Source organism: Miscanthus floridulus, chromosome 3 (assembly GCF_019320115.1).
Source record: "Miscanthus floridulus cultivar M001 chromosome 3, ASM1932011v1, whole genome shotgun sequence".
Taxonomy (NCBI): domain Eukaryota; kingdom Viridiplantae; phylum Streptophyta; class Magnoliopsida; order Poales; family Poaceae; genus Miscanthus; species Miscanthus floridulus.
Window position 1 is genome coordinate 49,366,637 of NC_089582.1, and position 26,377 is coordinate 49,393,013.

Below are 26,377 nucleotides of genomic sequence, written 5' to 3' on the forward strand. Positions count from 1 at the left end.
GTCCTGGCCTCGCTCTTCCCCGGGTACCGACCAAGGACGTCGCACGAGTGGTTGATGTGGCACTACAGCCTCGCCTCGTAGTACAGGTCCGTGACTCGGCCCCTGCATGCCCTGTCCTGCACCTTCATCACCCAGGCGGGGTCATGCCCCTCCTCCAACGTGAAGAAGTCCTGCATACAGACATCATGTGTCCTTTCATTATTTCAAGAACGTCTAATGATTCCATAGTATTGAGCAATGTAGTGTGATGTAGACTCACCCAGAACTCACGCCTGATCCGCTCCTGTACGGTGCCGTACACGGCGTCCACGGCGGAGTTGAAGTGGTCCCACGTCTAGGGAGGCGACTCAACCTGGGCGTGGGTGACCAAACCAGGGTAGTGCAGGCGGATCAGGCCATCGAGGATCCCATTGCACTGCCGATGATCGCCCCCGGACACAAGTTCCCAGTTCCTACAAGAGTCAGTAAGAAGAATTGTTAGTCCGCAGTTTGGTTTTCAGCATATGAACAAGAAGAGATGCAAAATGAACGGATACTTACTTGTCGCCCTTAGGACGAATCACCGGCCTCCTCTGAAATGGGATCGGCCGCGTCGGGAGCTGCGAGGACCCGCGCAAGTACGGTGCCGATGAGGTGCTCGAAGTGGAACCCCCCGCCCCCCCCCCCAAGAGGAAGTGTCACCCCCCGCCACCCCCCAGAGGAAGTGTCACCCCCTCCTGTCTGGGGGGCCAGCTGCTGGTCCTCGTCGTTAGTGGTCATCATCCGGTCCTCCTCGGGCGGGGGGGACGGCAGACGACTGCACCGCCCTCCTCGGACGGCCGCGGGGGCGGCGGGCCAGACGGCTCCTCGCCAATGCCTCCGCCTCCGCATCCTGAGTCGTCCTTGCATAGAGCGAGTTGCAGGTCTGGGTCCGCCTTCCGCCCGGCATTTTGTCGAGTGCCTGCAAATACAAAGAGTAAACCAGTTTTGACAATATAGACAAATATAGAGATGCAAAATGAACGAAACATAACTAGAAAATAATAATAATATAGTATTACATGAATTAGAAATAATCTTCAGGATTGGCAGCGGCCGGATCATAAGTGTCGTCATCACTAACAATATTGTCTAACATTTCCGCCTCATCTCCATCGTTGTCATCAATGGCAACGCCAAACCGTAATCGCTCAAGCAGTGCTAAGTCTTTGGCATTTTGCACCTCTTCTCCATCGTCCTCATCAATGTCATTGTCTACTTCCATGCCCATCAGCGAAAACATGTCTATGTGAAACATGCCATCTAGCCCCTCGGGTTGATAGAACTCTCATGTATATGTGTTTGGGTCAAAGTTGTAATCCTCATCGTTTGGGACAGGCACTTTGCCATGCGGTGATACCAACTGCGCAAGGTACCAACCCTCAAGAGTGGGATCTTTTTGGCACGCCCATGGAAGATAATAAACTTGCGTGGCCTGTTGAGCCACAATATAGACATCGTCTCCTTGATAGAGGGAATCTTGTCGAATTTCAACTTGTCCAATCTCAGGGGCTCTTCTCGTGACATTGGGATCGAACCAATGGCATTTGAATACGACTGGCTTATGACCTCCGCGAAGCTCAAAGTTGAGCTCGTATATTTCTTCGACTATGCCATAGTAGTCACGGTCATCGGTGCCGGGCGTACGAACTCCAGTATTCATGGTTTTTCGATTGGGCTGACTGAGCTCGTGGCTTCTTGTGTGGAAGCGATAGCCATTCACATCATATACGGTGAATGACTTGACCCTATAGGGGAAGCCTTTGACAACCTGTTTCAACTCTTCATCCATTTCCGCATCCGTGCGTGCCTGTAAGGTGAGGGCGGATAGATCATTACTCGCTCGTAGGAGCAAAGTGGGATGTCACAGATGGAACGATGTAAATTGGATGGTACCAAATTCTGCGCTGAAGACAGCATATCATAGAATGTTTTTGCGCTTTCCTCTGGCTTCTCCTCCAATCCTTCACCGAACCGTGCCTGCTGAATGTCATCCATCCAGTCTGCTACCCCGCCATCTCCATCATAATCCTCGAGACGCTGTCTCACCACCTCCTCTCTAATACGATCGGCTTCACCATGGTGGATCCAGCGGGTATAGTTTGTCGTGAATCCATACTTGATAAGATCTTCCCCCACGAGCCTCTTAATTTTTCTTTTCTTGTTCCCACATCTATTGCACGGACACGGCATCCGGGCTGACCCTTTAGCAGCCTCACCAAATGCTTGCTCCAGGAAAGCATTGGTCTTGGTCATCCATTCTAGGGTCATACTTGCGTGGCCCGTGTACATCCACTCACGGTTATCCATCCTCTGGCACATGCATATGTAAGCGAGTAATAAAAACTGCAGGTAAATCCACAAGGCGTTCCTACTATACATCTAATAGGTGAAGGATAGGTCCTAATCCCACCCGAGGATGCGTAGATGAGGTTGGCTTCCATGGTCCGCTCCTATCCAAGACAGAATTTCGGCAGCACCTCCCCGCTGTTCTCCCGATACATGTCCTGGCAGGGAGATTGTGTATCAGGAGAACAACGAGGAGGTGGTGTCGAAACTCTGTCTCGAACAGGAGCGGGCCACGGAAACCAACCCATCTATGCATCCGCGGGCTATCCAAAAAATGTGGACAATCCGAAACAGGTACAGAATTTGGTATGCAAAGATCTGCATACCAACGACCGTATCTCTTTCGGACGGGAGACGCCTAACTGGGGTTACACGAGATGCAAGTATGCAAGATGGGTTATACCTAGGGTGTCGGTGAGGTTAGGCTAGTGGGGCAGTGGCGAGTCGCTGCAGTGGCGAGGCGACGCGGTGCAGGCAGAACCGCAACGCTAACGCAGACGATCGAGGTCACTGAGTGCCTCCCAACGGTCCTCGTCCTGCAAAAAAAGGCAAATGGTTAGACTCCATTGAAAATTTCGGCAGCACCTCCCCTGCACGGAGAGGTTCCCAAAACCTACAGAAAACATTGGCACGAAGGCCAACAACCACATGTATACCAAACATAGGCACGAAGGCCATCAACCACATACATACAACAATAACTACTACTAACACTAAAACTATGAACAACAACTACAACTACTACTGTCACTACGACTTACTAACTAATACTAACACTACTAATTAACTACTACTACTAACACTACTACTTACTAACTAATACTAACATTAGGGCATACCTTGCCAGCGAGAATGCGAAGACCGAGGCCCAGCGACGACAACGGGGACGACCACTACGGCGTGAGGGTCGACGAACCTAGGCGGCACCTTTCTTCTCCTCTTCTCCCCTTCTCCTTCTCTCCTCCCTTCTCTTTCTTCTTCTTCCTCCTCCCCTTCTACTCCTTCCTGCTTTCCTTCCTCCTCTTCCTCCTACCTCCTCCTCCTTCCTACAGCGGGCACGCGGGCGCACGGGCGCGGCGGGCGCGGGCGCAGGACCGGAGGCGCGCGGGTGCGGCGAGCGCTGGGCCGAGGCGTGCGGGCGCGCGGGCCAGGGAGCCGGCGGGGCGGGCGCGCGGGGAGCTGACGGCTGCGGCACGGCGTGTGTGTGCGTGTCTGGTGTGTGCGTGGTGTGTGTTGTGTCCGGTTTTTTTTTTATATTTCAAACCTCTTTACCGAGTGCCAGATCCGGGGCCCCCGATTTGGCACTCGGCGAAATAAAAAATTAAAAAAAAATCCTGTCCTGGCTTTGCCGAGTGCCTAGGGATAGCAATCGGCAAAATATTCACTTTGCCGAGTGCCAAACCTTGGCACTCGGCAAAATAAATTTTTTTTTGTTTTTTGCCACCAACTTTTTTTCTTAGATTTGTATTTGTACCATGAACAACATGTTCAAATTTGGCACAATTTCATTGCTGTATTTCTTCACTTTATTTCGTTTTCTTGCAATTTTCCGGAAAATGTAGGTTTGAACTGCAGGTGCATCAAATAATAGTTTTGATCCATTCCAAAAATGTTATTCTTGTTTGTTAGTGTCACTTTATGCTAAATATAGGAACTGTCTCTAAATTTCGATCAACGTGCTCACGGGGCAACGTCGCGAACTTGCGTGCGAGTGGTTATTTAATTCTATAAAATGCAAACGAATCCCGAAAATCATGAAACTTGGCGAGATGTCGTGATATCACATGTATATGCGGTGGTAAAAATTTGAAAACGTTTGGAGGGCGTCATCACGTATGGTGTTCACAAACCAGGACATCATCACATGTGGTGATATCACGACATCTCGCCAAGTTTCATGATTTTCGGGATTCGTTTGAATTTTATAGAATTAAATAACCACTCGCACGCAAGTTTGCGACGTTGCCCCGTGAGCACGTTGATCGAAATTTGGAGACAGTTCCTTGATTTAGCATAAAGTGACACTAACAAACAAGAATAACATTTTTGGAATGGATCAAAACTATTATTCGATGCACCTACAGTTCAAACCTACATTTTCCGGATAATTGCAAGAAAACGAAATAAAGTGAAGAAATATAGCAAACAGCAATGAAATTGTGCCAAATTTGAACATGTTGTTCATGGTACAAATAAAAATCTAATAAAAAAAGTTGGTGGCAAAAAACAAAAAAAAATTATTTTGCCGAGTGCTAAGGTTTGGCACTCGGCAAAGTGAATATTTTGCCGAGTGCTAGCCATAGGCACTCGGCAAAGCCAATATTTTGCCGAGTGCCAAACAGAAGGCACTCGGCAAAGAGGCCGGCGTCGGGCACCATTATCCCGGGCGTCTCTTTGCCGAGTGCCCAACTTTGCCGAGTGTCTAGCACTGGGCAAAGTTTGGCTTTGCCGAGTGCCGTATTTTGCCGAGTGCCAGACACTCGGTAAAGACCTATTTGCCGAGTGCCAAGTTTCGCCGAGTGCGGCACTCGGCAAAGGTGGCCTTTGTCGAGTGCCCGATATTTGGCACTCGACAAAGATTCCAGCACTGGACAAAGTCCCGGTTTCGTGTAGTGTAAATGGGTTCGGCATCCAGCATGTCTGTTCATTCTCCTCAGACCCGTTTAGCTTTCCATCGGCTGCTCAACAGTAGAGGCAGAAAATGCATCATATATATATATACACACACGCGTATACATATTACTCCCTCAACAGGGAATAAATCGCTGGACTCCCAGAGCATCTGACACTATTCATTACTGTTCACTCCATACTGTTTGGACACTGATTGTGTACTGTGGTTCCGTCCTGTTTATTTGTTTTTTTCTTATTGTTCAAAAAATGGTTTGCATATTACGTGCTACTTCCTAAACCCGCGCAGCGTAGCGCAAGGGATGTATTTCGTGCACAGCGGCATCACGCCAACGAAGCACGCCCGAAGCCGATTCATTGCTGGTGGGATGGACATGTATATGATATATGTTGTTTATCCTTTTGAAATGCTTTAGAACTTTTTAAGTTGCTTTTGTCTCTTTTTGAAACTTACGTTGTATTTCAAGTATTTTGAATTGTTCATTTTCCACTTCATGATTTAGGCTCCAGTTTGTAGTGACATTTATTGAGGGCAACCCTATGTGATATTTTATTTCTGCTGCTAACTGAGATGGTGTGTGTGATCCTCAATTAACTATAGTTTGATCTGGTTATTAATTAAAAGGTCATAATATCATGAACTCTTGCTCAATGTGCATTCCAGTAGCATTCCCTTCAATGATAAAAATGATTGTTGTACTCTCTCTCTCTAGCAACTCGGGGATCAATATTAATATTCTCCTCTATGAAAAAGAAGCTACAGTCTTCTACTTGAGCAGCACAAAGCTCTAGGCCTGAATTCCATGGAATACCCCTCCTGCAGCACAAAGCTTAGGGTTGATGATTTGTTGCTCTTCGGCTCGTCTTCCTGCTGATCTTCTTGTTTAGCCGTCCGCTCCCACACAAAGTCACGCGCACCAGTCCGTCCATGGCGGCGGCCTTGTTGCCTAGCTCCGAAACCCTCTCTACTATATCCAAAATTGCTCCTCTGCCCACTGCCACAATTCATGGTGACTCGCACGACGGGGGCCGACTCACTTCTCATAGCCGCTACGAAAGATCTTGCAGGAGCACCTCTCCATAGGTGTCCAACCAACTTTCTCAGATTGGGGAATTTTGGCTCGTGAAGAACCCTAGGGTGTGTAGCTGACGGATTCATATTTACATCCACCATCGGGTCAGGAAGGTGAGGTGGGGAGGAGGGCCTACGGTACTCTGACTCAGAGTCACCCCCAACCTCCCGCTCACCCCTCTCTAGATTGGTGACGCGTGTGCCATGGTTAGGCCCTGACCCTAGGATCCCAGCGGTGCGCGGAACCACCGGTCCAGCTGAACCGAGTTCACCTGTTGCGTCTTCTTCAAACTCAGGTCTCTTGCGTCATTGATGAATGGGTGCTCAACTGCCCGTCCGCCATTGCTGGGCTAGTGAAGCTCAATCGGGATCTCCTTAATCTTGACCATCGTTAGATCCTCTTCTTCGAAGGGAAAAAACTTTGCCGCCACCATATGCTTGAATCCTCTCTTCGATGTATCAAGTGGCAAACTACTGCCCTGCCCTTTCCTTGCCGCCGCAGGCTCTCCGCCAAAGTTGGGAACTTCGCCTCCATCCTTCGACCAAGGCATGACTATGCTGTAGGTCCTGCCCTACCCCACGGGATCCCCTGTGTACCCGGGGGGAGGGTGCTGCCACCTCGGTGAGGGTGGGCGCCACCTTCGACGCGTGTAGAGTCGTGACTGTAATCTCTGTTGAGTTCATCAACGCCAAGCCTGCATTCTCCGCGGACGAAGATGCCCTAGGAAATGTGGTTGCCTCGACCGCCCCATCAGTCAACTAGAGATTCACCCTACGCCGGGAGTCGCGATGAGCGGCGAGCACCGCCACGGCGTCCTCTGTATCCAGCGAAGCGGATCCCCCTAGGAGGGTTCCGGTGAGGATCCATCCCGAGGCACCCATCTCGCCGCCTCCCGCTCCCCTATCTCAACCAACATCCTCGCAACCCTTCGAACCATGCAGATGAACAATACTACAGGATAGCAATTTTAGTTATAGATGGAAATGCCGACTTGGTATTATTATATAATTACAGTATTTTGGAACACAGATCGAGTACAATACCATTGTAGTAACACAATAATACAATACCCAAACAGAGAAAAAAAAAAGGGCATTCGATAGTAGTATGTATTACACGCACCATATGTTATATGATACCATACCCCATTTACCATGTACTACTTAAGCGCATTATTTCGTCATTTCATCGTTACTGAGCTTTTAAGTAGTATACTCGTAACTCCCTTGTTAAGCAGAGAGATGACAATATAGTGTTGTTTAGGAAGCCACACGGACAGGAGCATCAAGGGTCTTGTCATAGTCCTCAATAGATTTCACGAGATGAATGACGTTATCCTTGGCAAAGCCGCCGCAGCCACCCCTCTGGTACTCCTTCCCGTTCTCATCTATCTCCACGCACCCGATCCTCTGGATAAACTCCAAGAGCAAGGTTGGCCTGCATATATAACAAGTTTTGTTGTTATCTTTTTTTAAGAAAAAATAAAAAAGGACGGTACTACCTCCATTTCGAATTATAAATTGTTCTAGGCTTTCTAGGTATATTATTTTTGTTATACAATTAAATATAGACTATGTCTAGGCATTTAAATAAAATTAATTATGTATTTTAAAAACTCAGAACACTTATAATTTAGAAGGAAAGAGTAGTACCTTAGGTTTTTGTAGTACCAGAATAGAGAATCACAACTGGATTCAGGTTCTTTGCCGAGTGCCTGAGGCACTCAGCAAAGGCCAAATTGCACTCGGCAAAGCCTTTGCCGAGTGCGGCACTCGGCAAAGAACACACGGCAAAAAATTGACCGGCAAAGCCTTCTTTGCCGAGTGTCTTTTATCGGACACTCGGCAAAGGCTTTGCCGAGTGCCCCGGGGACACTTGGCAAAGAAAAGCGACCGTCACGGCGCCGGCCCCGTTGGCGGTGGCTTTGCCGAGTGCCAACCCTGCAGGCACTCGGCAAAGATTTTTTAATTTTTATTTTAAAAATTTCTTTGCCGAGTGCCAACTCTACAGGCACTCGGCAAAGATTTTTTATTTTTTTTAAAAAAAATTCTTTGCCGAGTGCCAACCCTGCAGGCACTCGGCAAAGATTTTTTATTTTTTTTAAAAAAAATCTTTGCCGAGTGTCAACCCTTCAGGCACTCGGCAAAAAAAATTTTTTTTAAAAAAAATTCTTTGCCGAGTGCCAACCCTGCAGGCACTCAGCAAAGATTTTTTATTTTTTTTACAAAATTTCTTTGCCGAGTGCCAACTCTTCAAACACTCGGCAAAGATTTTTTATTTTTTTAAAAAAAATTATTTGCCGAGTGCCCCCTGTCCGGCGCTCGGCAAGGTTTGGATTTTTTTTTAAAAAAAAATTCTTTGCCGAGTGCCCTCTGGCCGGCACTCGGCAAAGTTTGAAATTTTTTTAAAAAAAAAATTCTTTGCCGAGTGCCATGGTCATAGCACTCGGCAAAGCTGGAAAAATGTATTTTTTTTTACATTCCATCATGACAAATACATGAGCAGCAACATAGAAGATTTTTAACACTACATAAGCTGTGACTACATTGAGTATGAGGGTTGTTCTTGAGATCCTGCAAAACCATTATAAACCAAAGTACAAATTTAAAAGTGCCAACAACAGAGAATACTGTAATAAGCAATAAGGTTTGCAGCTGGCAATGTTTAGAAAGAAGGGCAGTATGCAGCATCTCTCTTGCACCATCAATCAACCAAACTTACTTAGACATAGAGAGTGAAGCAGCAGCGCATCCTAAGATATTTAAGGCACCAGGTCTCAGCCAACATGCTCAATCATACCTGAAATGCAAGGAATAAGACCTACCTTACTCGATATAGAAAATAACAATTTGGTATGCAATCCAAAATGTGGCCTTTCTAACATAGAAGGCCACTCTATACAGAAAAGTATTACAAAATGAAATACAATTGATATATAAACTGGTTCCATTTGGATTGTATCCTACACAAATTCGCATGTACAGAACAATAGTTCTTGCTCTGTGTCAACTCACACATGAGATTTATCCTGAATAAAAATTCAATTACAATCTAAATGCAATTGAAAGTGTCAAAGTGATACACTGTGTCAGTAAATAGTACGTGATCTTTTGTTTTTTGCCAAAAGAGGGGCATAAATCATGATTGAGAAAGTTCTAGGGTGCTCATTTATCAAAAAGTATGCTTAAATTTCAACCTGCAACTTGTGGTCAGAACCACTGCTGCACACAAAGCTGGCAGTAGAATATGCAAGATTTCAAGGTTCTTCAATATGTGAAACCCCCTAAAGCTATCATAGTCACGGATAAAAGCATACAACTAAAAAAAACCAGTAAAGTTAAAAATTATGAGTAAGAATCTTGAGTGAACTATCTTTCTTTTCTATCCATTTAAAGTGTGATATTCAGATTAATATATCTTTGGATTTCGAATGCCCACATTTCTGTCGAACTATTATTCTCTTTTCTGTCGAAAAAAGTTTGCGCTATCAATTATCAAAGGATGCTTTCTCAGAAAGTCTAACACTTCAGAGGAGAGGTTAAAGAGCTTGTACGTACCAAGAGTACAAGAGGAAGCCGGGGAATAGCCATAACTGCAAGAAATAGGACCATGTAAAATTCACCATGCTAAGTAACATAACTTTATTGTCTGGAAAGGTAAAATAGCAAGTAACACTTCATGGCAGCAACAGACATGGTAAAATTCTTAGCTAACTAACAGGAATATTACTGAAAAGAAAACAGCAAGTAAAATTCACCATGCTAGAGTTTTACAAACACTGGTAAGCACTCCTGCACACTCAATTGTCAGCAGCATTTTCAGAACTGCAACGGCATGCATTTTTTTCTGAAATAATAGGCAACAGTTGTCCGTCATGCAGTTTTCTGAGAAATAGATAAACTTGTCTAGAACAACATGGTCACAGGCATGCCGTACTAACTCCACAAACATAGTTTCGTAATGGCCCGATGCAAATTTTAGAAAATCATCTACATCAAGATATCAGGTGAACTGTGAATCGTACAGAAATGTAAATCTACGAGCTTCTATTTGATGTGCACTGCTTTTTACATAATGAATGGAGAACCTTACGACGCGAGCAGCTGGAGGCGCCATCCGCGCCGGGCTGCCCCTCCGTGTCGCTGGAAAGGTCGGCCGCGCCGGGCTCCTCCTCCGCGCTGCTGGAAAGGCCACGATGGCCGCTGCAAAGGCCGGGATGGGCGCGGGAGGGGCCGCCTGTTGCCACGCCGGACCAACCCCGGTCGCGCGCGCTGGACCAGGCGGGCGGCGGCGCCTCCCCCTCGCGAAGGACGCCGGCCGAGGATGGCAGGGGGGCCGTCCAGTCGTGGATTCGTGGATCCTCCATAGGGCCTTTTTCCCCCGCTCGGTCAAAGCAGCGCTCGGTCGGGCAGCGCGGGCGGCTCGGGCGCGCGGGCGGTGGCGGCGTGGGCGCGGCGCGCGGCGCGGGGGCGGGGGCGGCGCGGGCGTGGGCGTGGGCGCTTGGGCTGGCTGGCTGTCTGTTTGACTGCCCGGCCGGCCGAAGTTGCTTAAGTCCCAGAACCGGCTCTTTGCCGAGTGCCGGATCAGGAGGCACTCGGCAAAGATTTATTTTTTTTTAAAAAACTTCTTTGCTGAGTGTCTTAGATCTGGCACTCGGTAAAGATTTAATTTTTTTTTTTAAATTTTTTTGCTGAGTGTTCTAGATCTGGCACTCGGCAATTTTTTTTTTTGAAAAATACTTTGCCGAGTACCCCTGGCATGACACTCGGCAAAGATGTTTTTAAAAAAAATGCCTTTTTTTGGAAAAATACTTTGCCGAGTGCCCCTGGTACGGCACTCGGCAAAGATTTAATTTTTTTTAAAAAAAATGTCTTTGCCGAGTGCCCTGTGGAGGCACTCGGCAAAGAGAAAATTTTAAAAAAAATTAAAACCCTCTTTGCCGAGTGCCTTATCCGTGGCACTCGGCAAAGACCCCCTTTGCCGAGTGCCATGCCCCAGCACTCGGCAAAGTTTTTTTATTTTTTTTGTTTTTGGCCTCCAATTTTTTTGTGCAGCCCTTTTAAAGCACCAGGAACTCCTAGTTAGAATTTGGTGATTTTTATGACTTTTTGATATATTTAGTTACTTTATTTCATTTACTTGATTTTTTTCGAAAAATATAATTTTGAACTGCATGTGGTACGAATAATGGAATTTAATGATTCAAAAAATGATAGTCATGTCACTGAGTGTAGTGTGTGGCCGTATCCAGGAACGGACCCAAAATTTCGGACATCTTGTTCACGAAACATGATCGCGAACTTGCGTGCGAAGTGTTTTTAAATTCTATAAAAAGCAAACGAAGTCCGAAAATCATGAAACTTCTTGGGATATCGTGATATCATATATGGAGGCTATGATAAAAATTTCAGAAGATTTCGTGCACGTTATCATGTACGATGCTTACAAAGCAGGACATCTCTACATGTGAGATCCGATATCATATGTAGAGATGTCCTGGTTTGTAAGCATCGTACGTGACAATGTGCATGAAATTTTCTGAAATTTTTATCATAGCCTCCACATATGATATCATGACATCTCAACAAGTTTCATGATTTTCGGACTTCGTTTGCTTTTTATAGAATTTAAAAACACTTCGCACGCAATTTCGTGGACATGTTTCATGAACAAGATGTCCGAAATTTTGGGTCCGTTTCTGGATACGGTCTCTCACAATACTCACTAACATTACTATCAATTTTTCAATCATTAAACTCCATTATTCGTACCACGTGCAGTTCAAATTTTTATTTTTCGAAAAAATTCAAGTAAACGAAATAAAGTAACTAAATATATCAAAAAGCCAAAAAAAATTCCCAAATTGTAACTAGGAGTTCCTGGTGCTTTAAAAGGGCTGCACAAAAAATGGAAGGCCAAAAACAAAAAAACAAAAAAAAACTTTGCCGAGTGCCGGGGTATGGCACTCGGCAAAGGGTGTCTTTGCCGAGTGCCAGGCATAAGGCACTCGGCAAAGAGTGTTTTAAATTTTTTAAAAAAAATTCTCTTTGCCGAGTGCATCCACAGGAGCACTCGGCAAAGAAATTATAAAAAATAAATAAATCTTTGCCGAGTGCCATGCTAGGGGCACTCGGCAAAGTATTTTTTTTTAAAAAAAAATTCTTTGCCGAGTGCCAGATCTGAGACACTCGGCAAAGAATTTTTTTTTTAAAAAATAAATCTTTGCCGAGTGCCAGATCTGGGGCACTCGGCAAAGAATTTTTTTTTAAAAAAAAATCAAATCTTTGCCGAGTGCCTAACAACAGGCACTCGGCAAAGAAGGCCGTGACCGAACGCTGTTTCGCGGGCAGCCTATGCCGAGTGTAGAGATTTTGCCGAGAGTCTGGCACTCGGCAAAAAAGTCCTTTGCCGAGTGCCCTTGTTTGCCGAGTGCCCGGCGCTCGGCAAAGAACTCTTTGCCGAGTGCAATTCGGCAAAGAAGGTCTTTGCCGAGTGTCCGATTTTTTACACTCGGCAAAGAATTTTGCACTCGGCAAAGTCTCTGTTTCCAGTAGTGAATACTGATGTAATTAGTTGAATATTTAAGTCAACATGCATATATAACACGTTTCATTGTTATAGCTTTTTCTTAAGACAAATAATAAAGGATAGATTCTTTTGTACTGTACTAGGTTGTTTTATATAGTAGGGGAACATGGATGCAATTAGTCGAAGATTTAGGCCTTGTTTAAATGTAGTCGGATTGACATCAATTTACATATGTTGGGGTGAATAGGTGTGAAACTTGAACTAAATTCCACCCTAATCCATCTCAACACACATGTGGATTGAGGTAAATCTGACAACGTATCAACAAAAACATGCATGCAAAGGACGCGATTATTACCTGTCTCCAGCAGCCTTGGTGAAGGTTTGAAGCACAACTCCGCCACTGTCAGCCCTGTCCACCCGCACGCCGAGCTCTTGGCACTCCTTAATTTGTGCCTCGGACAGCACGTCCCCAGCGAGCCGCCTTACACTGTCATAGTAGCTGGGAGGCGGCGGTGGCAGGAGCTCGAAGCCGCCTATGGAGGACCGCGCACGTATCTCCCTCAGCGAGCCGAGAAGGTCGTCGCTGGTCATCGCCAGGTGCTGCACGCCTGGCCCGCCATGGTGGTCCAGGAACGTCTGTATCTGGCTCCGGCGCTTGGTGCCCTGCACCGGCTCCAGGAGCGTGAGAAGCACGTTCTCCGAGCTGTTGGCGAGCACCAGGCCGTTGAGCGAGCTCTCGGCCGTGCCTATTTCGTCCCCGTTGACCCTGTCGAATTCGTGGAAGCCTGTGAACCCGGCGATGTACGCGGCGACCGGAGCCAGGTCTGGCACACCGCCGACGATATGGTCGAACCGGTTGAGTCCGTAGTCCGGACACTCTGATGAGCTCACGACGCTCTCGAACCCGGGCAGGAAGGCTACGTCCGTGTCGGCCGGGTAGCTCACGAAACGGAGGACGGCGTCTCCGTAGAGCTCGACCTCCGCGAACACGAAGCCGCGGCCGAGCTCGGCTGGGGAGAAGGCCGGGCGCGCACCCGCGGCGACGCTGGCGCGGAACGCCTCGGCGGCGTCGGAGACACGGACCGCGACGGCGCGCACCGCGAGGCCGTAGTCGGCGGCGAAGCGACGCGCGGCGTCGGCCGAGAAGGAGGGCACCACGGGGGAGGAGTTGGAAGCGGCGGCCGTCGCGCCAGCGTCGTCGTCGGCGCTGATGTGCCGCGCGTACGGGGCGGTGAAGAGGAACGCGAGAGGTCCAGAGCGCGAGCGCAGCAGGTGGGAGGCGTGTGCGGTGTTCCCCGTGGTGAGATCGGAGTGCGCAGCCAGTGGCACCCCAAGCGCGAAGGAGACGCGGCCGGCAGTGGATGCGGCGTCGGCGCACCAGAATTCGACGTGGTGGAAGTCGATCACATGGAAGCGGTCGGTGCCGGCGAAGCTGCCGGCCGCGCGGTCCGCGGTGACGACGGGCGTCGTCGTTGGGTGCAGCGTCTTGGTTGCTTGGAGAGTCGTCGGGAGTTGTCGAAGTGATGGCATCGGAAGCGATGGGCGGCGTGGGGTGCATCGTGATCGGATGCTGCTGGAGAGTTTAGGGTTTGGCGGGAGGGCATGGGTGAAAGCCGTGGAGGCCACAACTAGGCGGGCGTGGGCATTCATCATGTCTGTTTGTTTCAGCAGTTAAGCTAGCTTGTGTAAGGCCCCGTTTAGTTCCCAAAAAATTTTGCATAGTAACTGTCACATCAAATCTTGCGGCACGTGAATGGAGTACTAAATGTAGACGAAAAAAAAAATTAATTACACAGTTGGTCAAGAAATCGCGAGACGAAACTTTTGAACCTAATTAGTCCATAATTAGACACTAATTACCAAATACAAACGAAATGCTACAGTAAGCCAAAATCAAAAAATTTTTGGATCTAAACGCACCCTAAATGTGTTATGGGCTTGTGGCTCAGCGGTGTATCCAGTGCTGTGTCCTCGCTTGTTTATATATAGGCAACAAGTGTACGGGGTCTTGGTCTCGATATCGCATGCTTTCACTTTTGCGTTTTCTCCATCGATGTTGTGTATGCATATATTATTGTTTGGTACTCCCTCCATCCCAAATTGTAAGTCATTCCAAGAATCTTGGAGAGTCAAAGTTTTTCAAGTTTGACCAAATTTATATAACAAAATAATAATATTTATCATACCAAGTAAGTATCATTAGATTCTTCATTAGTTATATTTTCTTATTATACCTATTTGATGTCATCAATCTTTGTGTTTCTCCCTATAATTTTAGTCAAACTTAAAAAAGTTTGACTCTCCAAGATTCTTGGAATGACTTATAATTTGGGATGGAGGGAGTATCTTGCAAGTCGTAATTGAAGTTCACACGATTTTATTTACACAGGGGCAGCTTCTTCCCAGCCAAATCCTAGCACCCTCCCATTTAAAGACCGAATCGTTACACGTTCCTCCCGTGCAGGATGCCCAAACACCATCTCTTCCTCCCACACCATTATATATGATGATATTGTTTGTTACTCCCTCTTTAATTATTTTTAAAAAAAATTGACTAGGTTTATCAAAAAATTAACAATGTTTATATTTTCAAATAAGTTTATATTATAAAAATAAGTTTAACTATTTATAATAATACTAATTATATATCATAAATATTAATATTTTATTATATATATATATATATGTATATATATATATATATATGTATATATATACTCAAAGCTAACTACATTTGACTTCTCAGGAAATAAGAGCGACGGTTAAAAAGAGACGAAGGGAGTATCTTGCAAGTCACAATTTATGTATCCACATATAAAATGTTTGCATATGTTGTGACAATCTATTTTCAACAGCTACACAAAGTTGGCTATATGGAGCCACATACATACACATGCATTCCAAAGTAAGTTGGCCAATTCGACCTCCTATAGTCAAATTTAAGATTTTATAGCAATAAAAACACTCTACATTAGTGTCCCTAGATAAACTCCTATAATCACCTTCCCGCAAAGTTTTTAATTACACGACTTTTACACAGGGTAGCTTCTTTGAAAGGGACCGTAACACCTAAGAGGGGGGTGAATTAGGCAACTTAAAACTCTAACTCTAAACTATGGCCTCTTTTTCAAACCTTAGCAAAATCTATGCAAAAGATAAACTATTTAAATGTGCAACTACGGTTTTGCTAGTGTGTTGCTATCTCTACCGCAAAAGGAGTTATGCAAACAATGTAAATGCGGAAGCTAAAGAGTTAAGTAGAGATATGCAAACTTCCGTCGACGACTCCGTTATTTTTACCGAGGTATCGAGAAGCGCTCAAGCTTCCCCATAGTCCTCGTTGGAGCCTCTCGCAAGGAATTCCTCGTAAGGGCCAAGCTTCTGGTTGGATAACTCCGTGAATAACCCCGGGCCTTTCCCACGCGCAAGTCGATCTCCGGTGTGCTTTCCAGCAAGTCTCTCCTGGACCGCTTCCCACCGTCTTCTCTATCCAGCTTCCGGCCGAACCGCCGCGGGCCTTGTTTCCTTTGATACACGGTGGCGGCCACACCACAAACGTGGTTGGTGTGATCTCGCAAGACTACAAGCCCCTCCGATGTACAACAATGGTACGCATAAGCACCGAGTGGTAAGAGGTATGCAAATCTCACTAAACACTAGGCCTAAACCTAGAGTAAGCGCATAAGCAGTGTCTAATCAACCTAAGCACTTCGCAAAGCACCTACGCTAATCACCTAATAAATCATTAAGCACTATGCAAGTGGAGATTACTAAAATGGTGTACTAACACCCTTGCTATGTTTCTTCAGCTCCACCCTTACCAAATGGCTGGTTGGGGGTCTATTTATAAGCCCCATTGAGAAAGTATCCATTGGGGACGAAACCGAGCTTTCTGCTACTGACCGGACGCTGCTATCATCCTGGCCGGACGCGTCCGGTCATCCCGACCGTTGGAGCGTGCGCATTGATCAGACTCAGCCAGAGTTCGGTCATCATCGACCGGATGCGTCCGATCACGCTGGCGCCACTCTGGAACCTCTTTGGACTCGATCGGACACTTCACTTCGTGCGTCCGGTCGTCCAGTCTGTTGCGTCTGGTCACGCTGAAAACACTATCGTGATGATGAACAGTGTCACCGGTGCGTCCGGTCCGGCCACTGCTTTGCTCAGCGTCCGGTCATTACTGCTCAGCATCCGGTCATAACTACCGACGCCTTCTGTTGCCTGGCACCTGATCAGAGAGTCCGGTCACTGATAGGTCCACGTCCGATCACCTCAGCCGGGCTCGTTTCTTCGCGATCTTGCGTCCGGCTTGGTTCCAATCTTCGTGCTTGGACTTTGCTTGACCTTGTATGTCTTCTATGCATCTTCACATGTCTTTCTTGAGGTGTTGATCATCGGATTATCACGTCGCCTACGTCCAAGTCACATTTTGCATCCTATTGAACTACAAAACAATTACTTACAAATCTATTAGTCCAATTTGGTTGTGTTGGTCATCAAACACCAAAATCCAAAGTAAATGGGCCTAGGGTCCATTTTCCTTACAATCTCCCCATTTTTGGTGATTGATGATAACACGACCAAAACAAGCAAATAATATTTTTTTGGAATTTAAAAACCATTTACTTGCTAGGATGCAATGCAAAGGGCAAGGTTATATGATGCTAAAAGATACCACATGTAAACATCTTTGGAAACTTATCTTGCCCTTGCAAATGTCCCCATGTGGCATTATGGATTTAAGCCTCCCCCTAACTCCATAATCCACTATCCTCCCTTTCTCGGACCATTACCACTTGTAAATTATTATGATCGGGCTTGCTTTTGGTCCTACAAATTCTCCCCCTTTGGAATCAAACACCGAAAAGGAAGACATTAGTAGCACAAGGGAGGGTCAAACTTTGTGAACCTTTGTATGTGGAGTGGAATAGGTCACAAAATTTGACTCTCATATTACATAGACTAAGCTCCCCCTAAATATATGCATACATATGATGGAGAATGTAGTTTATGCATAATTTGCAAATTAATACTCAAGGAAGTTTAATCTATATAATGCATGGAGAAAGCATATAAGTACCAAAGTGAAATCAACATGATGATATCGGTTTAGAAATGCCACATGTGGAAACCAATTTGATTTATACCACTTGCAATAGGTGGTGGATATTTGAAGTATGATGCTTAACTCCGGGGACTCCATTTTCCTTGCAATGAGACTACTACACACATGATAAGCTTGAAAAAGGTGTTAGTCTCAAAGCATCCAACTTGTAGAGTAACCTCCCCCTAAAATTATGCACACAAGTATGGAATACTTGTATGATACATGCACATTGATTTTAGAATAAAAATACCACTTGAAAGATGACATCTCATGAATGTGAGAATCATTTTCGAAGGTGATATTCGGGAGAAATTATCTACAATTTGGACTTTGGCACATATTAGATGAACAATTATAAAACAAGCTATGTGACGTGCTCCTAAACATTTTAAACCATGTAGGTTTGCTCCAAGGGTTAAGAATAAAACCGAGCAAGCCTACCATAAGATATGCCTAGTGTATGCAAGACAAGAGATTAAACATGCAAATGCAAACCTAGGCATGAAAAGGAGCTAGATGCTTATTGAAATTGTAAGAAATTAAATCTAGTTACCTAACATGGGAAGGAGAATTTGGGTCAATAGTGTTCACTAACCCACTTGGCAATTGACATAATCCAATGTGATGCACCCCATGAAATGCACCCAAAACTATACCAAGCCTCCAAATTCCCCAAAGTCCAAACAGACTCCTCACTTCCCTTTCAAGATCCAAACCTTCTTGGTGCTTCATATTTGAAATGATTTCCTTTGGCACCCAAAAGCGTCTGACTCCATTGTTGGCTTGCTTGTTCACCTTGATGGCTGCCACCTTGTCATTTTTCTTCTTCTTTAACAAGTATGGTGTGGAGGCCTTCTTGTCCACCTTATTGGTGTAGGTGTTAGAGAGCTTGCTTGTTTGCTTTTTCTCTTTCTTCTTTGCTCCTCCCCCATACTTCACCTTGCACTCATAGGACTTGTGGCCTTCCTTGTGGCATACGTAGCAAACCATGGTTTGTCCTTCATCAAGCTTCTTCACTCCCTTGACGGTATTATCTTGATGAAGTTGGACGTGCTCCGTCTTGCCTTTCACTTGAGTCAAGTCCTTAGTGAGGTGAGCCACTTCTTGCTTGAGTTGCTCATTCTCCTTTGCGACCTTTTGTGTGCATGTTTCGACAACAATTTTCTCAACATAAACTTGGTTGCACAAGGGTGAGTCTAAACATAAATCATTACAAGAAGTAGAGGCATCCTTTTTAGGCATGACAAAAATAGAACCTTCCTTTTTAGGTGCCTCAGTGGGGGTAGTACCGACGGCTTCAAGATTAGCAACTTTATTAGTTAGCTCATCACAATGTTTGCACATAGTTTCCAATTTAGCAAGCAAACTTCTATAAGCATCTTGTGAGCTAGCTAACTTTTTCTTTAATTTTTCATTTTTCTTTACAAGCTGCTCATCATTGATTGTGCACGTACTTGTTGTTGTACTAGCCTCAAGTTGATCAATTTTAGTAGATAGCTCCATATTAAGGTTGGCAAAAGTTTCATATTGTTCAAGCAAAGTAGCATAAGCTTGTTGTGAGTTATCTAGTTTTTCTTTTAATTTTTCAAGCTTCTTTTATTGACTAGTGCAAACTTTAGCAAAATTAAGATTTTCTTGCACAATTTCATCATAAGAAGGTAGCTCATCATCACTATCATTGTCACTATCACTAGGGATAGACTTTTTGTTACCTCGTGCCATAAGGCACACACATGAGGTTCTTGATGATGAGTGCTTGTGCCCTCGCCTCTTGTGATGGTCTTCTTCTTCACTTGAAGAATCATCCCATGACCTTATTGATGTGAGGGCTTTATCCTTGCACGCCTTCTTCTTTGTCTTGGGTGTGGGCTTGTTTGGACAAACTTCCACAAAGTGTCCCAACTCGCTGCATCCATAGCATCCTTTCTTTCTTTGCTCATTTCTTTGATTGGTGAAGATGAGATCTTGAATTTGGATGGGCACACCCTTGACATTGAGCCTTTGGATCATTTTTTCCACCTTGTTGATAAGTTTGATTGATTCTTCATCAAGGCTGGAGGTGGAGGAGGAAGATTGATCATCATCACTTCAATCTTCATCATCATCATCTTCTTCTTCATCTTCACCTGAGAAGCTTGAGTTTGAGCTTGTCTCAACTTGCTTGCCCTTCATCTTCTTTTTCTCACTACATGCGAGAGCTTTGCCTTTGCTTGATGAAGAGGCTTCTTCTTGACCCATCTTGCGTGACATTTCAAATGTCACTATCTTGCCAATCACTATGGCAGGGGTCATGGTGCTCAAGTCCTCCATATTGTGAAGGATGGTGATGATGCTTGCATATTTCTTTTGTGGTAGCACGGAGATGATCTTCCTCACGATGTCAGCATCATCTAGCTTTGTTAATCCTATTGAATGGAGCTCATTGATAATTAGATTCAAACAAGAATACATATCACGGACAAGCTCATCATCATTCATTTTAAAGAAATCATATTTTTGTTTAGCTAGACAATATTTTTGCTCACGGACATTAGTTGTGCCATCATGGAGCTCTTGGAGTTTTAACCAAATTTTATGTGTCGTATTTAAAGTGAACACTTGGTTAAACACATCCATGCTAAAAGATTCAAACAAGCAATTCTTAGCTCTAGCATTGAAATGAATTTCTTTTTCTTCACTCTTTGTGGGTTTATCAGGATTCTTAATGGGTTTCATCCCATCACGAGTGACTCTCCAAACACCTAAATCTACCGCCTTAAGGTGATAAGTCATTCTAGCTTTGTAGTAGGGGACGTTAGTGCCATCAAAGTGCGGAGGCCTAGAGGTATCCATCCCAACCACTCTAAATAGCGTCGGCTCAACGGCGGTGAAGCCAAAGGTCCAAATTGAGCCAACCGGCTCGGATACCAATTGAAAAGATTAAGATGCCCAAGAAGGGGGTGAATTGGGCTAATTCTAAATTTTTGCAATACTTAAGTCCTACACTTAGCCCATTTCACCCCTTGTGCCTAAAATGTGTTTCTATTGTTTTCCCGCACAAAAGTTTTGCACCCTAGGTTTCAATCCTACTCTAGCATGGCAATTCTAGGAATGTAAAGATATGAAATGAATTACTCAAATGAAATGCTCAAAGTAAAGAGAGGGAAAGTAACACGGCGATGTTTGCCTGAGGTATCGGAGAGTCGCCACTCCCCACTAGTCCTCGTTGGAGCACCTGCGCAAGGGTGTAGCTCTCCCTTGATCCGCGCAAGGATCAAGTGCTCTCTACGGGCTGATTCTTTAACACTCCATCTTGGTGAATCGCCCATAACTTCTCACAACATGACTTGGGTCATCCACAAGCTCCGTCGGATGATCACCAAGCTCCAATCACCACCGAGCCATCTAGGTGATGGCAATCACCAAGAGTAACAAGCACAAACTCTCACTTGACCAAGACAAGCTTAATGAGAAAGGTGGATGCACACTTGCTACTCCCTATGCACTAATTAGGTACTTAATCTTGGATTGTCAAATCTCAATCACCTCATCACTAGGCTCTTGCTCTCCCTTGCACTCCAAAGGTGTTTCTTATCTAAACAAATGGGAAAGAGACCTCCCATGGATGAGTGGAGTAAGTATTTATACCCCCTATTCAAAACATAACATTTGGAGGCTGAGTCAGCACTCTGCGGGCTGACCGGACGCTCTAGTCAGGGTGATGAAAGGTCCTAATGGCTAGAAGGGGGGTGAATAGCCTATTAAAATTTCTACAACAACACTTAGCAAACTAATTAGATAATTATAAGGTGAAGCAAGTGTTGCGTTAGCCTACTAAAATTGCAAGCCACCTACCATAATTCTAGTTTATATAGTCTCTATTCACACAATGGCTATGTCACTACACTAAGTTAGTGTGCTCTCAAAGGCTAACTAAAGAGTCACACTAATCAAACTAACAAGCTCTCACGACTAGCTACACTAAAGAGTATGACACCTAGTTTGTGGTAATGTAAAGAGAGTGAGCAAGATGATTATACCGATGAGTCAAGGAATAAACAAATCAATCACAAGAATGAATACCAATGAAGATCAATCACCTTGGAATCAAATGATGATACAATGTTTTTTACCGAGGTTCACTTGCTTGCCGGCAAGCTAGTCCTCGTTGTGGCGATTCACTCACTTGGAGGTTCACGCGCTAATTGGCGTCACATGCCAAACCCTCAATAGGGTGCCACACAACCAACACAAGATGAGGATCACACAAGCCACGAGCAATTTACTAGAGTACCTTTTGGCTCTCCACCGAGGAAAGGTCAAGAACCCCTCACAATCACCATGATCAGAGCCAGAGACAATCACCAACCTCTGCTCGACGATCCTCGCTTCTCCAAGCTGTTTAGGTGGCGGCAACCACTAAGAGTAACAAGCGAATCCCACAGTGAAACATGAACACCAAGTGCCTCTAGATGCAAACACTCAAACAATGCACTTGGATTCACTCCCAATCTCACAAAGATGATGAATCAATGATGGAGATGAGTGAGAGGGCTTTGGCTAAGCTCACAAGGTTGCTATGTCAATGCAAATGGCCAAGAGAGTGAGCTTGAGCCGGCCATGGTGCTTAAAAAGAAGCCCCCACGAAATAGAGCCGTTGGCTCCTCAGTCCACTAAAAATCAGGGCGACCAGACATGCTGGTCAGATTGACCGGACGTAGGACCCCAGCGTCCAGTCGCGTGATGTATGCCACGTGGCTCCTGCTTCAAATGCTGATCGTCCGATCTCAACGGTCATCAGTATATTTTAGTTGTGACCGGACGCTCTACAGTGTAGGACCGGACACAGGATCCCAGTGTCCGATCACTTCCAGTAAGGTTCCAATCACGACCGGACATGTCCGGTCATGCCTAACTGAACGTAGGACCCCAGCGTTCGGTCACTTTTAGTAAGCTTCCAGAGGTGGAAATTTGCGATCGGACGCGTCTGGTCACGTCCTACCGGACTCGCACAGCGTCTGGTCACTCATCGTCTTCTCTATGCGTCGCCATACCAGCAGGACCGGACATTGAATAGTGTTCAACCAAAGTTCGGTTGCCTACGTCCTGTCAAGAGACTGAGGGCGGCCTTCACTGCACGCCACTGATTGGACACAGGACCCTAGCGTCCGGTGCACTATGTGAAACCCTGTCTTTTCTGTATAGGGTGCCGATGGCACTGTAGGATTGTCCGCACTCTATGGGCAGACACTCCACCGGTGAAGTTTTGAACCCTTGCTCCCAAGTGCTAAACACAATATGTATCACCTTTGTGCATGTGTGTTAGCATATTTTTACAAACATTTTCAAGTGTGTTAGCACTGCACTAGATCCTAAAAGCATATGCAATTAGTTAGAGCATCTAGTGGCACTTTGATAACCACATTTCAATACGAGTTTCACCTCTCTTAATAGTATAGCTATCAATCCTAAATGTGATCACACTCTGTAAGTGTCTCGATCACTAAACTGAAAAGCTCCTATCAATTTCACCTTTGCCTTGAGCTTTTTGTTTTTCTTTCCTCTTTTTGAAGTCCAAACATTTGATCATCACCATGTCATCATCATCATCATGTCATGATCTTCATTTGCTTCATCACTTGGAGTAGTGCTACCTATCTCATAATCACTTTGATGAACTAGGTTAGCACTAAGGGTTTGGTCAATTCACCAAAACCAAACTAGAGCTTTTAGGTGACCGGATGCTCTGGTCAGTTGTACCTACCACTGTGTCAGAGAGAGTCGTTAAGCTCTGACTGGACTCTGACCAGCGTCCGGTTAGCACCGACCGGATGCGTCTAGTCAAGAAAAAGCCTCTCTAGAACCTCTCTGGAGTCGACTGGATGCAGGCACCCCAGCATCTGGTGCTCCTCCACTCATCGTCCGGTCCGTACCAGACGACTGCAGTTGATTGACCGGACTCTGACCAGTGTCCGGTCATCATCGACCGGACGTGACCGGTCGCGCTGCCGCTGCTCTGGAACCTCTATGGACTCGATCGGACGCTGCACTTCGTGCATCCGGTCGTCCAATCTGCTATGTCCGATCACGCTGAAAACACTACCATGACGATGAACAGTTTCACCGTGCGTCCGGTCACTGCTTCCCTCAGTGTCCGGTCACTACTGCTCAGCGTCCGATCACAGCTACCGACGCCTTCTATTGCCTGGCACCTGATCGGAGCGTCCGGTCACTGATAGTTTCACATCCGGTCACCTCTGTCGGACTCGTTTCTTCGTGATCTTGCATCCGGCTTGGTTCCAATCTTTGTGCTTGGACTTTGCTTGACCTTGTATGTCTTCTATGCATCTTAACATGTCTTTCTTGAGGTGTTGATCATCGGATCATCATGTCGCCTTCGTCCAAGTCACATTTTGCATCCTATTGAACTACAAAACAATTACTTGCAAATCCATTAGTCCAATTTGGTTGTGTTGGTCATCAAACACCAAAATCCAAAGTAAATGGGCCTAGGGTCCATTTTCCTTACATTCTTCATGAGAAACCCATCATGGCCTTGACTTCTACCGTCTAAGCAAGCTAAGCATGGATTATACCATTACAAAGGTAAACAAACATTGTGACAAGGCATTGGATCAACTTCGAGGAATCAATGCTTGCTTACAAAAGTAAACAAACATTGAGACTTCGAAAATGGATCTCATCCTATGTTTTCTGCATGTGCAAATTGTGTTTGTGAGGTGTTTCTATGGTTCAATAGAGCATATCTAACTAGGTGAATTTAGCTACATTGCATCTACTCCTATAAAAGTTTGTTGGAACCATTTTCTAAGTGATGAACAACTAAATTGGTCATTTGCGCATTTAGGTGTTGTAAGCTTGAGATTCACTCGAGTACTAGATTTTCGTACTATTGCCACACGTGACACCATTCCAACACCACACATTGTGTTGTAATAGGGGGTGTACTACAATATTTGTCCAAAATAGTGGCAACAGGGTGACTGTGTTGCCATAAAAATAGTGCATTGTAATATTTACCTTTGCCGTTGTAAGAGGTTAGACCTATAGCAACTATTTTGTAAAAAGTGTTGCTATAGATTCAAAATATTGCCATGATGACATTGCGTTGCATTAGTATTGACTAGCGTTGCAACTATCTGGTGCTCTTGCAACCATGCAGAACAGTGCTTCTATTGCTTGAAATTATTGCCACGGTTGTGTTGGGTTGTAATATTTCTCACAACCATTGCAAAAGGTAGGCCGTGTACCGCAACTAAATTTCCAAGGCAATGGAATAGTTTGTTGCTATTGCCACAGTTTTAGTTGGTTGTAATATTTCTCACGACCATGGCAATAGGTAGCGGTTTGTTTCAACTAAATATCTAAAGCGATGCAATAGCATGTTGCTATTGCCACATGTTATTTTTCGTTGTTATAGACTAGTGTGTTGTGTTACAATATGCTGTTGTATGCAACATTGTATTTCGTGGGCCTTTGGGTGGCAAGGGCCCAACAAATATACCATTGCCCTACGGATGTGATACATCCTGACCAGCTTGCATCAATTCACATTTCCCGTTTTTTCCTCCACTGCATGCATTATATGTGAGGGAGACAGCATCGCCATACATTTCCTACTTATTTGGAGGTACAGGAGGGAACTTCTCAAAGGAGTGCCACTTTCATCACTCATACCACACACCTACATATCTTGATCAATTTCGTATGACTTGTTGCTCCTTGTCAGTCAAGTGTTTGACTTAGCAATATATTCAATTCAAGTATTGTTCCCTACCCAGAAACTCCACATAAGCCTTAGAATAGGATGTTAAGGCTAAAATCTCTGGTCTTTGTGAGGTTTCAAACACCTTTGAGAGACTTTAGTGTACCATCTGAGGAACTTAAGCAAGTTTTATTTTGAAAAATTCTAAAAACCTCCAGGGAATTTTGGCTAAACTAAGGTAAGGGATGGAGTATTTATCTAAGCTGCTCTGTCTTGCAATTTCTTATATCAAGGTGAAAGCTATAAGCCCCGTATGGCTAAGACTGACAGTGAATCTCTAACACTAACTTGTTCAACTCAAGAGAAAGTACTGTTTGTATATATAAGTTTTGCAGGGCGTTACATTGAAGCAACTCCTGATCCTTAGTGATATTTGACTTCACAGCCATCTAGCATCCAGACACGCTCATTCTTGCAGTCACTACGTCAAAAAGGGTTTTTAGGGGCGGTCGAAGACTATTTGTAGGGGCGGTTTGGCCAGCCGCCCCTACCCAACCGTCTCTACAAATCATGTATTTATAGGGGCGGTTCCCGGACCGCCCTTACAAATCGATTTGTAGGGGCGGTTGGTACTGTAGCCGCCCCTACAAATCGATTTGTAGGGGCGGCTGATAACACCAGCCGCCCCTACAAATCTATTTGTAGAGGCGGCTATAGTACCAACCGCCCCTACAAATCGATTTGTAGAGGCGGCTATAGTACCAACCGCCGGCTACGGTACCAACCGCCCCTACAGTACATTTTTTGGCTAAAAAAAATTAAATTTACAATTCAAATTCAACTCTATGCGTACAAGCTTAGCAAGTCCTCAAAAGTCAAAACAGTCGAAATAACAACTCAATATCACACACATATGTATCTTCTCGACAACCAAGACCGTCCCAGGAAAGAATCAAGGTG

At 45.1% G+C, this 26,377-nt stretch overlaps 1 protein-coding gene across 1 annotated transcript; it reads right to left on the bottom strand.

Moving 5' to 3' along the window:
• Positions 1–334: 334 nt before the first annotated feature.
• On the bottom strand, positions 335–14,132 carry LOC136543713 (4-hydroxyphenylpyruvate dioxygenase-like). Its single transcript, XM_066536089.1, has 4 exons — positions 12,958–14,132; positions 7,349–7,508; positions 795–940; positions 335–452 (listed from the first exon to the last, which is right to left on the bottom strand). Exons 1-4 carry the CDS (start codon positions 14,130–14,132, stop codon positions 335–337), a joined length of 1,599 nt encoding a protein of 532 aa, XP_066392186.1.
• Between the last annotated feature and the right edge of the window lie 12,245 nt (positions 14,133–26,377).